The following is an 18,133-nucleotide window of genomic DNA, read 5'->3' as shown; positions in this document are numbered from 1 at the left end:
GACATGATGTTCTTAGTCTTTTGATATGCTCAACGAAAGTGAGTTTATGGTCTAAAGTGATTCCTAAGAACCGTATGCTGGGATGAACTGCTATTGGTTGGCGATTCAGTTGTAGCTTTGATTGGGATGGAGTTTGCGTTGGCGGCAAAAAAGGATGCAAAATGTTTTTTTCCGGAAAAAGTTGAAATCCATTAGTCTGAGCCCATGAACAGATCTTAGTTATTGCCACTTGCAACTGTCTCTCAATAGTATTCATGTTTTTCGCATGACACCAAATACTAAGGTCATCTACAAACAGTGCTTTATCAATAGTGTTTGGAATTTGTTCGGCAATGGTGTTCATTGCAATTATAAAAAGTGAAGCACTGAGTACAGAGCCTTGAGGAACTCCTTCTTGTGAAAATACTTGGGACAGTGAGGTTTTAAATAGAACCTGGAATGTACACTTGCATAGGAAATTCTGTATGAAAATCGGGAGGTGACCCCGAAGTCCATGGCGATGTAATTCATGGAGTATTCCATACTTCCACGTGGAATCATAGGCCTTACTGATATCAAAGCAGACTAACACATGATGTTCCGATCTGAGGAATGCATTCCGAATGGAATTCTCTAGTCTGACTAGTATATCTAGAGTAGATCTGTTTTGTCGAACACCGAATTGTGCCGAATGTAGTAGATTGAAATTTTCAAGGTACCAGATCAGTCGGCGGTTCACCATCTTTTTGAGAATTTTGCAAATGCAATTGGTCAATTTGGTTTTTTGGTTTTTTTTTTAGGAGCATTAGCAACTAAGGCCATATTGCTCCGGGATATGCTGTGGTCATTCCCTGACCTTTCTGCATCCTCCGTATTTGGTGGTGACGGGCTCGAACCCCGGTCTAATCAAGAAGCGTGTGCTACGCACTGCTGCTCCTTCCCACCTGGCTAGGGAGGCGCCTGCAACTGGTCAAGGCGATTGGTCTATAATGAGTGGGATTTGTAGGGTCTTTACCTGGTTTAGGGAAGGCAAGGACTGTAGCATGATGTCATTGATTAGGGAATTTGTCTTTCAGGAAGAGTCTACTGAATAGATGAAGAAGTGACTGTAATGATTCGGCACTTAGTTTCTGTATCATGGAATAATGTATATTATCTAGTCCTACAGCACTGCGTCTAGATGTTGACAAGGCTGTATGTAATTCGTGGATGGTAAAAGGTAAATTGTATTGTTCATCTGCTTTTTGAAGAGAAGTTTAACTTTTGTTTTTCTAAACTTGTTTTTAATCTTCTGAAGGTCGGTGTATAACTTTCCATTGCTGATGTTTTTGCAAAGGTTTCACCTAGTATATTGGCAATTCCAGCAGGATCATTTACATTCTGCCCTCTCCATTCCATGATGGGTAGAGGTATCGTTTTATATTTACCACTCATTTTTCTGATTGCTTTCCAAATTTTATGTGTAGGGTTGCTTGATTGATAGTCGAAGTGAAGCGGGTCCAAGCAGCCTTTTTATTGCAGCATCTAACATATCTCACTCTTACTCTAGCGCGCTAATATTGAATGAGATTGGTTGTAGTTGGACTACGGCGAAAAGAATTCCAAGCTTTGCTTTGCTCTTTTTTAGCCACAAGGCATTCATCACTCCATCAGATTTTTGGATGAATCAGTAATTTTGAAGAGGATTTCGGCACAGTTTTTTCTGCTGCATGTAATATCGTTTTTGTGACATAGTCAACTGCTTCATCAGTTGTGGAATTTTGGATTATTTCGGGATCAAGCTTAGTTAATTTTTTATAGGACTGCCAATCTGCTTTATCAGTGAGCCAATGTGGAATTTTAGTAGGATGATGAGAGGGCTTATTAAGTAATTCAATTATTATGGGGAAATGATCGCTATGTAGTGGATTGTTGTTTATCGTCCACTTTAGAATAGGATATAAGGTTGCTGAACAGATAGACAAGTCTATCGCAGTACTTGTTCCTGAAGGAAGGTGAACATATGTAGGTGAACTGTCATTTAGAAGAAGGAGGTTGTTATTATCTAGACACTGTTCAATTAGTTTGATTGATGTTGTTGTTACCCCATAGAGTGTGATGCCCATTTAAGTCTCCCAGAAAGAGGAAAGGTGTTGGGAGTTGAGCTATAAGATTGTTGATATCATTTTGTTGGAAGGTATAGCTTGGTGGGATGTATAAGGAGCAGATTGTCATATTATTATTATTATTATTATTAATAGTCATATGGTGCAAGGAAGCCTGAGGCTTATGCTGCACCAGGGAAAAAAAAAGTTCCCAAGTTACCCTGAGAGAGAGAGAGAGAGAGAGAGAGACAAAAGTAGAAGGGAATCACCAAGAAAGAGAAGAATGATGATATCCAGCTCGGGACCCTGGGTGTGCCAAGCCCATACTCACCAGATGTGAGCCCCCGGGGCATGGATGTCAACAGCTACACAGACTGCTATTGCCTCGAGGGGGGGGGAGTTCGGTAAGACCTGTTTGGTACGAATATGTGGGTTTGTTAAAATAGCTACACCACTATGTGCAATATTCTGATTGGTTCTATCTTTTCTAATAATGTTATAATGAGACAGTTTTGATGTATGTTGGGGTTTTAAATACATCTCTTGAAGGCAGAGACATATTAGTGAGTATTTACAGGAAAGATCGTATAGGTCATCGATATTGACACGGAATCCACGACAATTCCACTGTATTATTCTGTTCATTATTTATCTCTTTTTAGACTTTCTGAGCGTTTTCGGGTTGCTGAGGTTTTCTGTTTTTCACTTTTGTTTTTATCTTTTTTTGGGAAGGAAGGCCTTTCGGTGTCCATGTCTTCTTCAACAAAAATTTGAAGGACAGGGTCATCTGCTGATTTTTCTTTAGTGTCCATTTGTTGTTAGTGACTAGAAGTTAGGATATGTTTTTCTTTGAGTCCTTGATCCGGAGTGTGTAGATTTTCTTGTAGTATGGAAATTGGTGTATTGACTGCTTGGGTTTGAGTTGCCCGGTTGTTGTTGCTATTTGGAGCATTAGCAACTAAGGCCATATTGCTCCGGGGATATGCGGTGGTCATTCCCTGACCTTCCCGCATCCTCCGTATTTGGTGGTGACGGGCTCGAACCCCGGTCTAATCAAGAAGCGTGTGCTACGCACTGCTGCTCCTTCCCACCTGGCTACGGAGACGCCTGGTTTGAGTTGCACTGTACAACGATTTTACGTAATTCGAGAAAGACTCTTTTGGGGGTACTGTTAGTTCAGTTTGCGATGCGGTTGATTGAAATTTTTGGTGGCTTGGGCATACGTAGGTCTGTTTGCATGAGTTGGTGGTGAGATGATTCTTTTTGCTTCTGGTAAGAAACATTATGCTTGGTTTTATATTTCTGGATAAGTTTCTCACTTTTCCAGCGCTCACATGTTCTAGCATAAGCGGAATGATCTTTTTTGCAGTTTGGACATACTGATTGAGGAGCATTACAGTTTTCGCAATCGTGTTCAACTGAGCCACACTTTGCACAAGTATAGGTTCCCCGGCAAGCTGTCTGGGAATGTCCATACTTCTGACATCGGAAACACCGTAGTGGGTTTGGGACATGCAGTCTGACATTACATACCAGATATCCGGCCTTAATGGATGATGGACGATTCGGTGTATTAAAGGTCAAGACCAGATTGCCATCTTTTCTGGTGGAGATTCTCTTGACATGAATAACTCCGTGTTCTTTCAGTTCTTCTACAGATACATCTAGTAAGTCCCAGTCTGAGATCACTCCTTTAGAGGTTTCAGTGATCTGTGGGGTGTTACGGTTACTGGGAGTCCTGCAAAGAAATTAGTTTTCAGAAGTCGCTCAGAATGTTTGGCATTAGCTGTCTCAATGAGAATATCTCCTGATCTGAGTCTTTTTACGGATTTCAGAGATCCTGCTCTACTTTCCAATTCCTTTTGAACTCTAAATGGAGAAAGTTTGCCAACTGCATTCTCACCAGTTGAATGAATGCTCAGATAGATTGGAATTGGATTGTCTCTGGCTCAGTTTTTTGGCACTTTGCAGTTCCTGCTATGGAACTATCTTTCTTTTTTGATATCTGGGTTGCGTCTGGCAGCCCAGATAAGTCTGAGTTTGACTTACTCATGATATGCTCTTTTTGGCCCCAGGAGATTGTCTTTTTCTACCAGGTTATCAGTCCCGCCATGTGGAGGCAAGAGTGGTGCCACCAAGTGAATAAAAGGGTTAGTATTAACTAAAAGTAAAAGAGGGATTAAAGAAAGGTGGCTTTCCTTTCTAGGTTATAATATTTGAATATATCTATTTAATTATAATATTCAAGGGTTATCGGACTTTCGAAACTCAGGAGAAACGTATTTACAGTTAAGCGTACTAGATAATCATTCTGGAAAGGCGCTGTGGTCACTAATATCGCTTGGCACTCGGGGCCGCTGGACAGTGCAGTGTCGAGTCAGTTTGGTGTGACATAAGCATTGGGAGATCAAAATTGAGAGTAGGAGTGTGCTATAGGCCTAATGACTCTGATGAGTATGATAAGAAACTGTACAGGGAAATAGAGTGGGCCAGTAAATCAGAGAGTCTTATAATGGGGGATTTTAATTTCCCAGATATTGACTGGAATTTGTGGATTGGTCACTCACACACTAGCAAGGCTTTTGTGGATTTATTGGATGATTGTTTTCTACATCAGCATGTTCGGGAGGCAACTAGAGGGAGTAATACTCTTGATTTGATTATCAGTAGTGATTCTTCATGCATTAAGAATCTGCAGATAAAGGAACCACTAGGTGGCAGTAATCACAGTGTGCTGAAGTGGGATTTACTCAAAGAGGTAACTACCATCAGGGGTAAAGGGAAGGGTTACTGCTTTCGTAAAGGCAACTACGATGGTCTGAGACAGTGTTTAAATTCTATACAATGGGACCAACTGAAGATGTTACCAACAGCAAATTCAAAATGGGAAGCATTCAAAGAACTTATCTTGGAAGCTACTAGGCTTTACATACCAACCAAGAAATATTGTTTAAGGTTTAGGCCTAAATGGATGTCAGATGAACTAATGAGACATATGACAGAGAAGAAAAATGCATGAGATACATATAAATTAAGACATGACACAGAAGCCTATGATAGATACAAGTTGATCTGTAACCAAGTTACAAAGGAGGTTAGGCAGGCAAAGGCAGATTACGAGAAATCTTTGGCAAGGGATGCAAAGAAAAACAGCAGAGTTCTTTACTTATGTCAACTCTAGAAGGAATAGGATGAATCAGATTGGTCCACTTGATATCGATGGGTCAACTGTTGATGATCCTGCTCAGGCAGCTAACAAACTAAATGAATATTTTGCATCGACATTCACACATGAGGAGTTATTTTTATTTTTTTATTTTTTTGGTAGTTGTTGGCGCATCGGCTTCTGTGGCCATAATGCACCTTCCAAGGTTTTTTGCAGTACTTTAATCCAAGCCCGAGTTGGGATTCGAACCCACGACCTTTGGGTTGCCAGGCAGGCACTTAACCTACCCGGCTAGCCCGGTCGGCAATGAGGAGTTATTCAGCGAGGAGAATGCCAGAGGTGTATTCAACTCTGGCAGTAAGCTAGAGAATCTTGTAATAACTGAGAGTAAAGTGGAAGAGAAATTGTTAAAGATAAATACAAGAAAGGCACCTGGGGTGCATGGGACCTATCCCGTTATATTAAAGAAGGCAGCAAAGGAAGTAAGCAAACCCTTAACCATAATTATGAGAGCTTCCTTGGACTCAGGGGAGGTACCCACAGACTGGAGATGTGCAAATGTGACCCCAATTCACAAAGGAGGATCAAAGGCCGACACAGGTAATTATAGACCGGTGAGCTTAACTTCTGTTACAGGAAAATTTATGGAGGCACTGGTTAAAGAAGCACTGCAGGATCATCTATACAAGTCTTCAGTTATAGCTGGGGACACAGCATGGTTTTTTTTAAGGGGAAGTCTTGCCTGACAAATTTGATTGGATACTATGATGCAGTCACAAAAGAACTGGATGCAGGGAATAACTTTGATATTATATACTTGCATCTTAGAAAGGCTTTTGATACTATTGCACATGGAAGACTGCTGCACAAATTGGAGCAGTGTGACATTGGAGGCAAATTTCTGCTATGGATAAAGGGGTGGTTGAGGGGGAGACGACAGAGAGTGATAATCAATGGACACTTCTCATCGTGGACTAATGTTATTAGTGGAGTCCCTCAGGGTTCAGTGTTGGGTCCATTATTGTTTTCTGTATTTATAAATGATATTGATGATGGTATATCAAGCTTAATGTCCAAGTCTGCAGACGATACAAAGGTTGGCAGGGTTGTCAAAGACACTACTGGCACTATGCTGCTGCAACAGGATCTGGAAAGGTTGAGCAGATGGGCTGAGAGGTAGCAAATGAAGTTTAACATTGACAAATGTAAAGCACTACATATGGGAAACAGCAACCCCAGAGCAATGTATCAACTCTGTGGTACTACACTGACTGTGGTAGAGAATGAAAAGGACCTGGGGGTAATTGTGCAGGCAGATATGAAGTTCTCTGAGCAGTGCAGACGGGCTGCAAGAGTAGCTCATGGTGTCTTGTCAATGATATACAGGAATTTTTCTAGCAGGGATAAGGAGGTGATTATTCCCTTGTATAAGGCAATGGTTGAGTCAGGCCACACCTTGAGTACTGTATACAGGTCTGGAGGCCTCATTTTAAGAAGAATGTACAGCTGCTGGAACGAGTACAGAGAAGGGCAACAAGATTAGTGAATGGAACAAAGGGGTACTCTTACAAAGAAAGGCTTAAGTTTTGCAAATTACAGTGTCTGGAGACTAGGCACCAGCGAGGTGATCTGATAGAGGTGTATAAAGCCTTGAATGGTTTGAGCATGCTCAATGCCGATGGGATTCTTCCTCTTGCTCAGAATAATCACCTGAGAGGGCATAAATTCAAATTGAGGAACGACAGATGTAGGATAGACGTGTGGAAATTTGCCTTTAGCCAGCAGGTAGTTGGTTTGTGGAACAGACTTCCATCCCTTGTCGTGGAAGTTAATGGTGTAAATAAATTTAAGGCTCAGCTGGACAGGTATTTCGAACGAACGGAGGGGTGAAGTGGAAGTGGGTTTTTTTTTTTTTTTTTTATTTTGGCTGATGCTGCATAAGCTTGCATCATATGCCTCTACTAATGCTAATTTAGACTCAAGCCCTAAACGCTTGAGTCTAAATACATGATACACCATCAGGCATCTCTCATATTGTGGAGTTATACTTCATAACTGTTTTGCCATCATTGCATCACTTGGGTACCTACCCACCCACCGAAGAAGGGCCAAAGAGCCCGGAAATGGTGCCGTCTGGGTGATGGTATCCATCTGAGAATAAGTAACATTAGTCTTCTCCTTAGGTGAAGTGTTACTTATTCAAAGTAGTGCAATATCAAGGCAACTCGTTGTGAAGGATTCACAATATGAGATATAACTTAAAAAGATACCGTTTTACTAATATTCTGATTTATTCAGATATAGCTATGTATTTCTGATGCGGTGCACTATATTTATACATAGTCTAGACTCCTCCATAACTTGAGGCTTATGCCCTAAATCTAGTCTAAATACATGACACACCATCAGCCATCTCTCATATTGTGGAGTTATACTTCATAATTGGTTCGCCAGCATTGCATCACTCGGGTAGCTACCCACCCACCCACCCACCCAAGGAGGGCCAAATAGTCCTGAAACGGCTGCCTTAGTAAAGTATAATATGGGGAGGTTCACTGAATTGCCAGGAAAGGAACATACTGGTCCAACAGTAGAGATAATAACACCTTTTTACAAATTAGTAATCAAGCATTTACAAGAATTATCTGCAGGGGGCTTATACATGGGAAACAAGCTCAAGATTTCAGAAATTTATTGGAAGTTATCCGATATGAATGTACCAGCAGTACCGGTGCCACGAAGCTGGCTGAGACTGGACACGACTCATTTGTTGAGTAACCTACATCACCACATAGGTTACGAGTCACGAAGAGACCTGGCAGGGAGAATAATACACGGACACCTGCCAGTGGAAAAAATTAAGCCAAATTCCAGGGGCATACGAATGTTGACTGTCTATATTGTAAGGCATGTGAAACAGTGGAACACGCATTTTTCTCTTGTCTGGTTACTCAGCGCATCTGGATTAGTGTGCATAAAACAATGAGAATACCGCGCTTGACTAGGGAACAAGTACTATTTATACAGTTTTCAGCCCTGATTTCCAGAGCAACGAGCATCCTGATATACCTCCTAAATGAATGTAAATATCAAGCTTGGAAAATCAGGAAAAGAAAAGAAGAAGACTCTGCAGCGGAGGTGTCAAAATGTGCCCTTCGAATGAAGCATGCTGCAATAAGAAGATTCTTGGTACTAGAGTTACTGCAACTCAGAAGGCAAAGATTTTTACAGTTATGGTGCTTCCCCACACCTCTATGTCAACTAATAGATAATAACATATATGTGCAGCTTAGATGGTAATGATCAGTCTAGGCTAGGGGTGTTACATACCAACCAGATTAGCTTAGTTATTAGGGGATAGGGACCAAGTCAGCTGCAGGCATTTGGTCTCTCTCCTGTATGTATGGCTGCTAAGCTTTGAAAGCTGCAGGTGGTAAAAGGAGTGTGTAAGAGGGAGATGACCCTAGAACCTATGTAGAGCAAACCAACTCCAGGCGGCCGCCAACTTGGTGGTCACATGGACTGGGCCTTCCTCGGAGTGTGTCAGTGGACGAGTGAGCAACCCAATTGGGTTGAGTCATATAGAGATGAGTGAATAAGGGCGACTGTCACTTTTCGGGGTTTTTTTTAAAGCCATACAGGCCACTAGATAGTCCCAAATCAGGACCAATAAAGGGTCCCTGAAGGGTTAATTCCATAGAAATATCCGGAAACTGGAAAGCACGTCTGGTCTAACCAGTACGCCTATCTACCCACTGATGAAGGCTAAAGAGCCAAAAACAGCACCAGAGGAAGATATTAATCATCTTTGCAGGACTCTGACTGGGTAACAACAGTCCCTGTCAGGGGGACGCATTGCCCAGCCGGGGCATGGAGCTCTGAGTTTTATAACTAATTATCCCTTTCATTCTTCTGCGGCATCTTTTCCTCTCCCTCTCTTACTATCACTTTCCTACCTCTTTTTTTCTTTGCTCAGTCTTATAGGGATATTGAGGATAGCTGATATCTTTATCCCATACCATATTTCAGAACAGTGCTGTCTGGGTGGTGGTATCCATCTGAGAATAAGTAATATTAGTCTTCTCCTTAGGTGAAGTGTTACTTATTCGAAGTAGTGCAATATCATGGCAACTCGTTGTGAAGGATTCACAATATGAGATATAACTTAAAACGATGCCGTTTTACTAATATTCTGATTTATTCAGATATAGCTATGTATTTCTGATGCACTTGCACTATATTTATACATAGGTAGAGATTCTCCAATACATCACAGCCTAAAAAAATGTGCAAATAGTGAAATGTTTGCGGACTTTCTGAAACAGGAAATGATCTAGCCAAGGAAGATGTCTTTGTGTGTTCTAGGTGCAGAAAGTGTGAAGAAATTAGGTGCCAACTCAGCATTTTTATGGGTGTCTTTAAGAGCTTGAAGAGCAAGTTAGATGCTCTCGAACGAATTAAAATGGGGGACCCATCAAGTTCTCAGCTGAACAATTGAACTCTAGCGCTCACTCATGTACATCAGGCAACACAACGGCAATCTTCAAGACAGAATACGCTGGTACCACAGGACCTAGTTATTGTCTGTGATCTATTGTCAGGCAAAAGGGAAATATATTGTTTAAAAAGGCTAGGTGGAATAGGACCAGGGTATGTCTGCCAGGGACAAAAGTTGAGGACATTATAGAGTAAATATCATCTGTTAAGGGCAGGAAAGGTGATGTTGTTGCACATGTTGGCACAAATGACATTAAGAGTAGGAAATCTGCAAATTTACTTAACAAGTATAAGACAATGTTAAAAATAAAGTCACAAATTAGGATTGAATTTGAAAGTGTCTCCAATTCTGTCCAGACACGATAGGAGGGAGTATATGATGAGAGCCTTATCAATAAATTTGGCCCTGGAGAGAGATTGTGCAAGCTAATGTAGAATTTTTCTCAGCGTGGTCTGTGCTTGTTTACAGGAGAGATTGCTTCTACAGGGATGGGATACACTTAAACAGAAAGGGTGCAAGAATATTTCCTAATGCTATCAAGGCAATGTTAGGTGGATCGGAAAGCTGCTAGATTGGGGTGAGGAATTCACAGGCTAATAGGTTAACAGTAGCTGCAGGTACCCCCCTCCGTAGCTGAGTGGTCAGGAGTGGGAGTGCAGTAACACATGCTCTTTGAGTAGACAGGGGTTCAAGCCCCTGAATATGGTCGATCTGCCAACCTGAAGTGGACCAGCGTGGTGGCAGATTATGGTCCAGTGTTCCCTCAGCATGAATTGTTGTGAAGGCTTCCATCCTGCAGTGGATTGATAATAGCTGCAGTTTTAGCTGCAGGTGGAAGTGAAAGTGATTCTTGTACTGTTTTTATTGGAATGAGCAGCACCCTGGAAAGCAAGATGCTGGATATTTCTAGAACTATGGGGCATTATCATGGAACAAGTAAACATATGGGCTGTGTTAAGGTAACTAATAGTAAAATAGGTGCATGTATACTTGCACGTACACCAATACTAGAAGTATAGTAAATAAATTTAATGAATTTGAAATTCTGGTCAAGACATCGAAGGTGGATATTGTTGGGATATCAGACAGATATAAGGAATGCAAAATTGGAATTTGGGAAGTAAAATGTGTACAGAAAGGATAGACAAGATAAGAAAGGAAAAAGGGTTATGCTGTTAGTTAAGAAACAAAATCTAAGTCAGTGTATATACAGTTAACATGGGTTGCCAGTGCAACATTGAGCCAGTTTGGTGTGACATAAGCGCCGGGAAAGGAAAAATGAGTATGAGTGTGTTATAGGCCTAACGACTCTGATAAACAACAAACAACTGTACAGAGAAATAGAGTAGGCCAGTAAATCAGAATGTCTTATAAGTACCTCTTTTTATTCTCGGTTATCCTAACATGGCCTGTGTATTTACTTGTTCCATGATGACCCCCCCCCCACAGGGCTTGAAATCTCCGACACCTTGCTTTCCATACTGCATGTTCCAATATATGCAGTGCACAAATCACTTTCACCTTTGCTTGCAACTCTAATTAATGTATTAGTCTGTGTTATCCACCCCCTTGCTATCGGTTTTCTCTCCACTACGCACACCTGAAAAAAGCTCATCCAATCAGTCACAGTCATGGAATGTGATGAGTGAAAGGATGTTAGGAATGGGTATGGGTGGAAATGCAGAGTAAATGCTCATATCGTGAAAAGGTAAGTACAAAAAGGGGTCAGGGTTCTCAGAAAGCACGTTACAAATGATTTATGTGCTTCTTTTGACTATTACTGGGTTCAGAAAGTGGCATGTGAATTTGTGATGCACGAGTTGGGTGCAAGTTCCACCACCATGGCTGACTGGAGGAACTTTTCTTTTGTTGGAAGGTGTGTGTGTGTGTGTGTGTGTGTGCAGCTATGTGTGAAAGAAAGTTGCAGAGAAAAAGTGTGAGAGCAAGAGTTGGGTGCAAGTTCCACCACCATGGCTGACTGGAGGAGCTTTTCTTTTGTTGGAAGGTGTATGGAGCTATGTGTGAGAGAAAGTTGCATGCTTAGTAGTGTTGGTATAGTTGTTGCGATGAGATTAAGTCTGGGAAGAGGAAGTACAATAGCGGAAAGTGCACGAATGGGAGATTGGTGTTTAGCGGAGTTCAGTGGAGTTCCATACAGCGCTTTTACAAAATCGTTGAAAACATGAATAAAGATCTCCTTCTAAACATTATTAAGACTTTCAGTTTGTAAAGGTATTACTAAAGGTATTTGTAAAGGTGTTAAAGTAAAGGTATTACTTTAGTACTGGATCACTGGAAGTCATATGACTGCCTAGGGCACAAAGGTTTTTAGCATATTTCTGTGAATCACTCGCTTCATTTAAGTGTTCCTGAAACAGACAAGAACACCAACAGTATTGTGGGTTCATAGAGTGCTGCCAAGACGAACTGACCTGCAAGAAATCTGTTTGACTCTTACTTTGCCAAGTGTATGTGGTATAGAAGTCGCACACATTGTATCAACATGATGAAGCAATTTTTCACTGCTGTGAATGCAGTTTTTGAACCGATGGACTGTGACTAGCCATAATGTGTGCAATGTACAAGACAGTGACATCAAGTTAGTGTTTTTATTCCATTTTTTTCTTAATTTTCTTAAATAGGTTAAGTTACATTATATCATGTTAGGCCACTATTTGGAATAGATTCCAATTAGCTTCCATTTCCAAGGATGCTTAGTTTTCTTAAATGGGTTAGGTTATGCCACTATTTGGGAGAGATTCCGAAAATCATGAGTAGCTTCCATTTCCAAGGATGCTTAGCTTTCTTAAATAGGTTAGGTTACATTAGTTCGGGTTATGTTATGCCACTATTTGGTAGGTATTCCAAAGATTTATATTTTCCTCTTTTCAGGTAAATCTCCAGAACCCTCAGAAAAAGTCAGCTATTTGTAAGGTGTGTAATTGTGTGGAAAAGTAATGAGTGGGAGGAGCTAGGCTTGCCTATCATTGCTTCATGTCACTCCTCAGCATGACCAATTGAAAGAGATCCATATACTACCAGAGGTAATTCAAATTAAAGGATAGCTGCAGGATAGATTGTTGTAAAATAGGTAGTTTGGAGAAATTCAAGGAAGATCTAGACAAACTGTTTAGGGGGGATGGATGGGCAACATGGGAATATTTTTCTTTTTGCTGATGCTGAGCTTGCTTTCTTGCATTATTTGCTAATACTAATACTTCTCAATTCCACAAATAACACAAGGAAAATATAAAACAGATCTCATATTTGTTGCAACTTAAGGTCATTCATCAAAAGTGTAAAAATTAGTAATCAACTTTGACACAATCCGACTGAAATTACACATTTATGGAAAACATGTATTTATCTAAAAATGTGTAATTTTTAATGAAAATGAATGTTAAACATTAAAAATAAAAATTTATACATTAAGACATGAAAATTAATGATAAATTATACCTTCTCCACTACTATTCTGATTGAATGGCTACAATTAGCAATGCAATATAACTTTGCAATACAGGCTGAAACTACACAGTCACAGATATGTAATTTTTAATGTTCAAAAAAGTTAAACATTAAAAATAAGATGTATATATTAATTATGTGAAAATTAATAATAGGCTGCAACTTATGTGCTATATTTCTGGATGTGTCGTTTATTAAAATATAATGGTATTATAAATAAAATATGCTTTCAAAAATGCAATAAATAAAAAAGTACAAAAATATATTTACTTATTATTGATTTTAAAGTCAACACTGTCAAAATAAAGTCAAAATTACTTCTGTACATCATAAGAGTGTCACAGATTATATTAACAAATAATGTTCTTTTAAAACAATTTTGAACAATATTCACTGCAGTAAAATTTGTACAAAAATTGTTGTACCTGAGATTTTATCGTTTATCAGATTTCTGAATGTGCTCAAATGTAAATAACAGCACAATGCTTGAATAATTAAAATATATAATCTGCAATCCAAAATTATAAAAATGATTAACAAGGACCTACCTAAGATCTCTTTTAAATTGATTACCCCGAAATGCAATAATTTCACCAAGAGTGCACTCCATATATCCAAGGAAATCCTAAAATAAAAGCAAAAATTAGCAGAGAGATGTAAATGAACCATAGCAAATGTGGGTGCAAGTGTGCATGCACACGGTGGGACAAAGCTGCAATGCAAAGTAGAGCAGAACTGTCTAAGACAGTGGTTTCAACCTTTTTTTTAACAACGGTACACCTAAGTAATTTTATTTTATTTTGCAGCACCCCTACTCAATTTTCTGCCCATTAGATACGATTCTCTTCCTCTGTGTGTGTGTGTACACACACGAGTATATATCTAATATTAAAAAATATATGTTATATGATAGTTATTACAATAATATAATTATAAAAATTACATTTCATAATACAAATTATATATATATACAGTATATAATAATTTTATTCTTTATATAGAGGTACTAAGTAAACATCAATTATAGATCACCACAAAATTAAAAAGATACTGTACACTTTTTTATAATGAAATAAACATATAAATTTAAAAAAAAATAAGTTTAAGTAACTTAAATCCAAATTACGTGGCAACCCTGGAATGTTGCGGCATCTCGGTTGAAAACCACTGGTCTAAGAGATCATAGTAAGCTAAATCAAAGTAACCAACTGGCATGCCTTGGTCCATATCTGAATTACCATTGAGTTTCCATGGACTACAAGTGATCTGAACCAAAGTTAATAATTTGTAAATAAGTTAAACTAACTTATTTTTGAAATTTTGTAAGTCTCATAATTTGGTGGGGAAAAAAAAAAAACACGACACCAACTGATAACATTATATCGAATGTTTTGTCATTATCGATGCCACGTAGGATTGTAGGATATGTATATTCTGATATACATATGTAATTTTATATTATGATACAATTATTAATTAAATGAACAATTGTAATATTTAACAAGCCCAATATTAGCGAATGATGGAAGGTACATTCTCACCTCTCTGTAGATTTCCACAGTTCTGATGACAGATACGCATGTGTAAATACTATTTAATTAAGTATATAATGAAAATTATTTCTTTATGAACACATCTTCAATATAATTAGAAATATTATCTCAAAACATTGTGTAGAATCATAACACAATTGCAATTAATAAAAGGATTCTGTAATGATTAATAATAAATGTTTATTACTTTTATGCCAATAAAGGATCTGGACTGTAATGAGCTATAATAGTTCACCAAATAAAACTAATTGGTGACTCTTGACCTACACTATACTATGTGAAATAGGCTACAATGCCACCAACAAATCTTACAGCAGGTATAATACAACAGGAACACTGTTTCTTGAGCATATGTCACACACACACACACACACACACACACACACACACACACACACACACACACACACACACACACACACACACACACACACACACACACACACACACACACACACACACGCCGACCGGGCTAGCCGGGTGGGTAAAGTGCCTGCCTAGCAACCCAAAGGTCGCGGGTTCGAATCCCGCCTCGGGCTTGGATCAAAGTACTGCAAAAACCTTGGGAGGTGCATTATGGCCACAGAAGTCGATGCGCCAACAACTACAAAAAAAAAAAAAAAAAAAAAAACACACACACACACACACACACACACTATGTAGCACAATATTGTGAGTTTGAAAGGGAATGAATGGCTTTGTGATTTCTGTTTGAACATGTTTTATATGCTAATAAAACTCTAGGAGTTATTAAAGCTAACATAAGCCTTAGCAAACATTGGTATTACTCTTTATCATCCTCCTATTGTATGGTGGTTTCAATAAATGACGAAGTGATTCACCTACTGTTAACTGGATGTGAAATTTTGCAATAATAAGTCTTTAGGAAGGGTTCAAGTCTTTTCCCCACTCCATCCTGATTTTAAGTCTGTGATCCTCATACAGACCTCTCACAAACTCAAAAATATCAACACCTCTCCCAAGCTATCAGTTTTCAGACCCACCTAACATTGCCTCAATAGCATCAGCAAATATTCTTTCACCCTGTCTATTTAAGTGTATCCCATCCCTGTAGAAGCAATCACTCCTGTTAACAAGTACAGACCACACCGAGAAAAATTCTAACCCATAAGCCTTGCACAATCTCTTCAGGGCTGAATTGATTGACAAGGCTCTCATCATATACTCCCTCCTATCGTCTCTAGGCAGACACTTTCAAATTCAACCCTAATTCACGGCTTTTTTTCAACAGTGACCTGTACTTGGTAAGTAATTCCACCGGTCTCCTACTCTTAATATCATTAGTGCCAAAGTGAATGATATCACTGATATCACCTTTTTGTACCCTTAAAAGATGATATCTGCTCTACAATGTCATTAACTTTTGCCCCTGGCAGACATACCCTGGTCCTATACCACCTATCCTTTTTGCACAATATATTTCCAGTTTCCCCGACAATTGTGTCACTGATAATAACTATCTCCTGTGGGACCAGCACATCCTGCCCTGAACAGGGGCTGATTAAGGATGAAATAGGACCCCAGCCATATTTAAATTTGAGGTCCCTTTAAAAAAAAAAAAAAATATATATATATATAAACTGTTATTATTATTAGAAATTTTTATCACTACTTTAAAAAATATTTACATTGAAAATGAGGCCCCTCTTCGGATTGGGGTCCCCCATTAATGGGAGGCTTCATTTTCAGTTTAAACGAGGCCTAGGCCCTGAAGATTGTCGCTATGTTGCTTGGTGCACAAGAGTGAGCTCTAGCATTGAGTTCAGCAGCTGAGAGCTTAATGGGCCCCCCCACATTTTTAATTCCTTCGAGGGCATCTACCCGACTCTTCAAACTCTCATAGACCCCATTCAGAATGCCGAGTTGGCACCTAGCACTCACAAAGACATACTCCATGGCTAGATGATGTCCTGTTCCAGAAAGACTGCAAACATTTCACATTTTGCACATTTTTTTTTACTGTGATGCATTGGAGAATCACCCCAAACCACAGTACTTCTGCTTTGAGCATGTTGCTTTGCTGCTTTAGTCTGGGGCATGATTTCCATTTAACTACAAATAAATTAACAATAAAAATTAATAAGATTTATAAATTTAATTGATAAATTTACAATACCATACTAAGCTAACACATTCCTAATACAGTGCTACTTATTACACTATCTAGTTTTACGTTATACCTTACGCTATTAAGTTCAAGATATATGTTACACTATTCCATATTGATCTAATATAACACAAAAATGGTGGAAAGTTTAAAACAGTACAAGGTTCCATCAATGTGCTTGTTAACAGGACAGACTGCTTCTACAGGGATGGAATACACTTAAATAGAAGGGGGTGCAAGAATATTCGCTGATGCTATCAGGGCACTGTGGGTAGGAAAACTGCTAAACTGCTGGCTGATGCTATCAAGGCAAGGTGGGTAGGAAAACTGCTAGCTTGAGGTGGATTCATAGAATAAAAGATAGCAGTAGCCATAGAGCATCAAAACGTCAAAGGCAGATATTGTTGGGATATCAGAGATGTGGTGTCACAAACTTCATCCAGCCTGCTCCACTATACCCTCACTGACTTGTTCAGCCAACCACCTATAACGAATGCAAAATTGGAATTTGGGGAATACAATGTGTACAGAAAGAGAGGAGGGATTATGCTATTAGTTAAGAAACACATAAAATCTAAGGAAGTGCAGCCAAAGGACATGGTTGGAAAGTGCAGTGTTGACTCAGTTAGGTGTGACATAAGCACTGTGAAAGCAAAAATGAGAGTAGGAGTTTATTATAGGTAGGGTTTCCAGATGTCCTTTATTTCAAAGGACGATCCTTTATTTTAGCAAACTGTCCTTGTCCTTTATTGAAACGAGAAAGGATGCAATTTGTCCTTTATTTTCATTTTTCAATGCCTGTGCCTCATAATGGCAGTGGCAGATTTCCACACAGGCGTAGGAGGCATAATAATTTGCAAAGCAATAAAAGAGCTTGAAAAGAATGAAATGTGTGCCAGTGATTTTTTTTATATAATGAATGATCTAAAAAATTCACTGAAGAATCATCTTGATCAAGAATTTTTGGGTATCAAGTTCATAAGCAGTTTCAGAAATTAGACCCTATAGTTAAAAGCACAATAATAAATGATTTCGAAGCATTTTATAATGCTGCATTGAAATATTTAGGAAAGAAATTTAATTTTAATGAAAATACTCCCTTTTTTGAAACTCAGCAAATTAAGATTTAAAAATGGTTGTCCTAACTAGGACTCATTTGTTGAAGTAGCAGAATATTTTAAATTAATAGAAAAACTAAGGTTAGATATGAATGATTTATTTGATGATGTTTCAGTAATGAAAACAAATTATGAAACT

The 18,133-nt window shown here is 38.9% G+C and overlaps 1 protein-coding gene across 1 annotated transcript in view; it reads right to left on the bottom strand.

Moving 5' to 3' along the window:
* LOC150076225 (copine-8-like) overlaps positions 1 to 18,133 on the bottom strand; it is a 324,722-nt gene that overhangs the window by 192,436 nt on the left and 114,153 nt on the right. Inside the window, exon 6 of the mRNA XM_090387972.1 lies at positions 13,744 to 13,820. Within this exon, the coding sequence (XP_090244098.1) occupies positions 13,744 to 13,820 (77 nt within the window). The remainder of the gene's footprint in view (positions 1 to 13,743; positions 13,821 to 18,133) is intronic.

Source organism: Mastigoproctus giganteus, chromosome 13 (assembly GCF_048544385.1).
Source record: "Mastigoproctus giganteus isolate SK-2022 chromosome 13, ASM4854438v1, whole genome shotgun sequence".
In the NCBI taxonomy this organism is placed as follows: domain Eukaryota; kingdom Metazoa; phylum Arthropoda; class Arachnida; order Uropygi; family Thelyphonidae; genus Mastigoproctus; species Mastigoproctus giganteus.
Note: the sequence above shows the minus strand (reverse complement) of the source record. Positions and strands in the feature narration are given on the sequence as shown.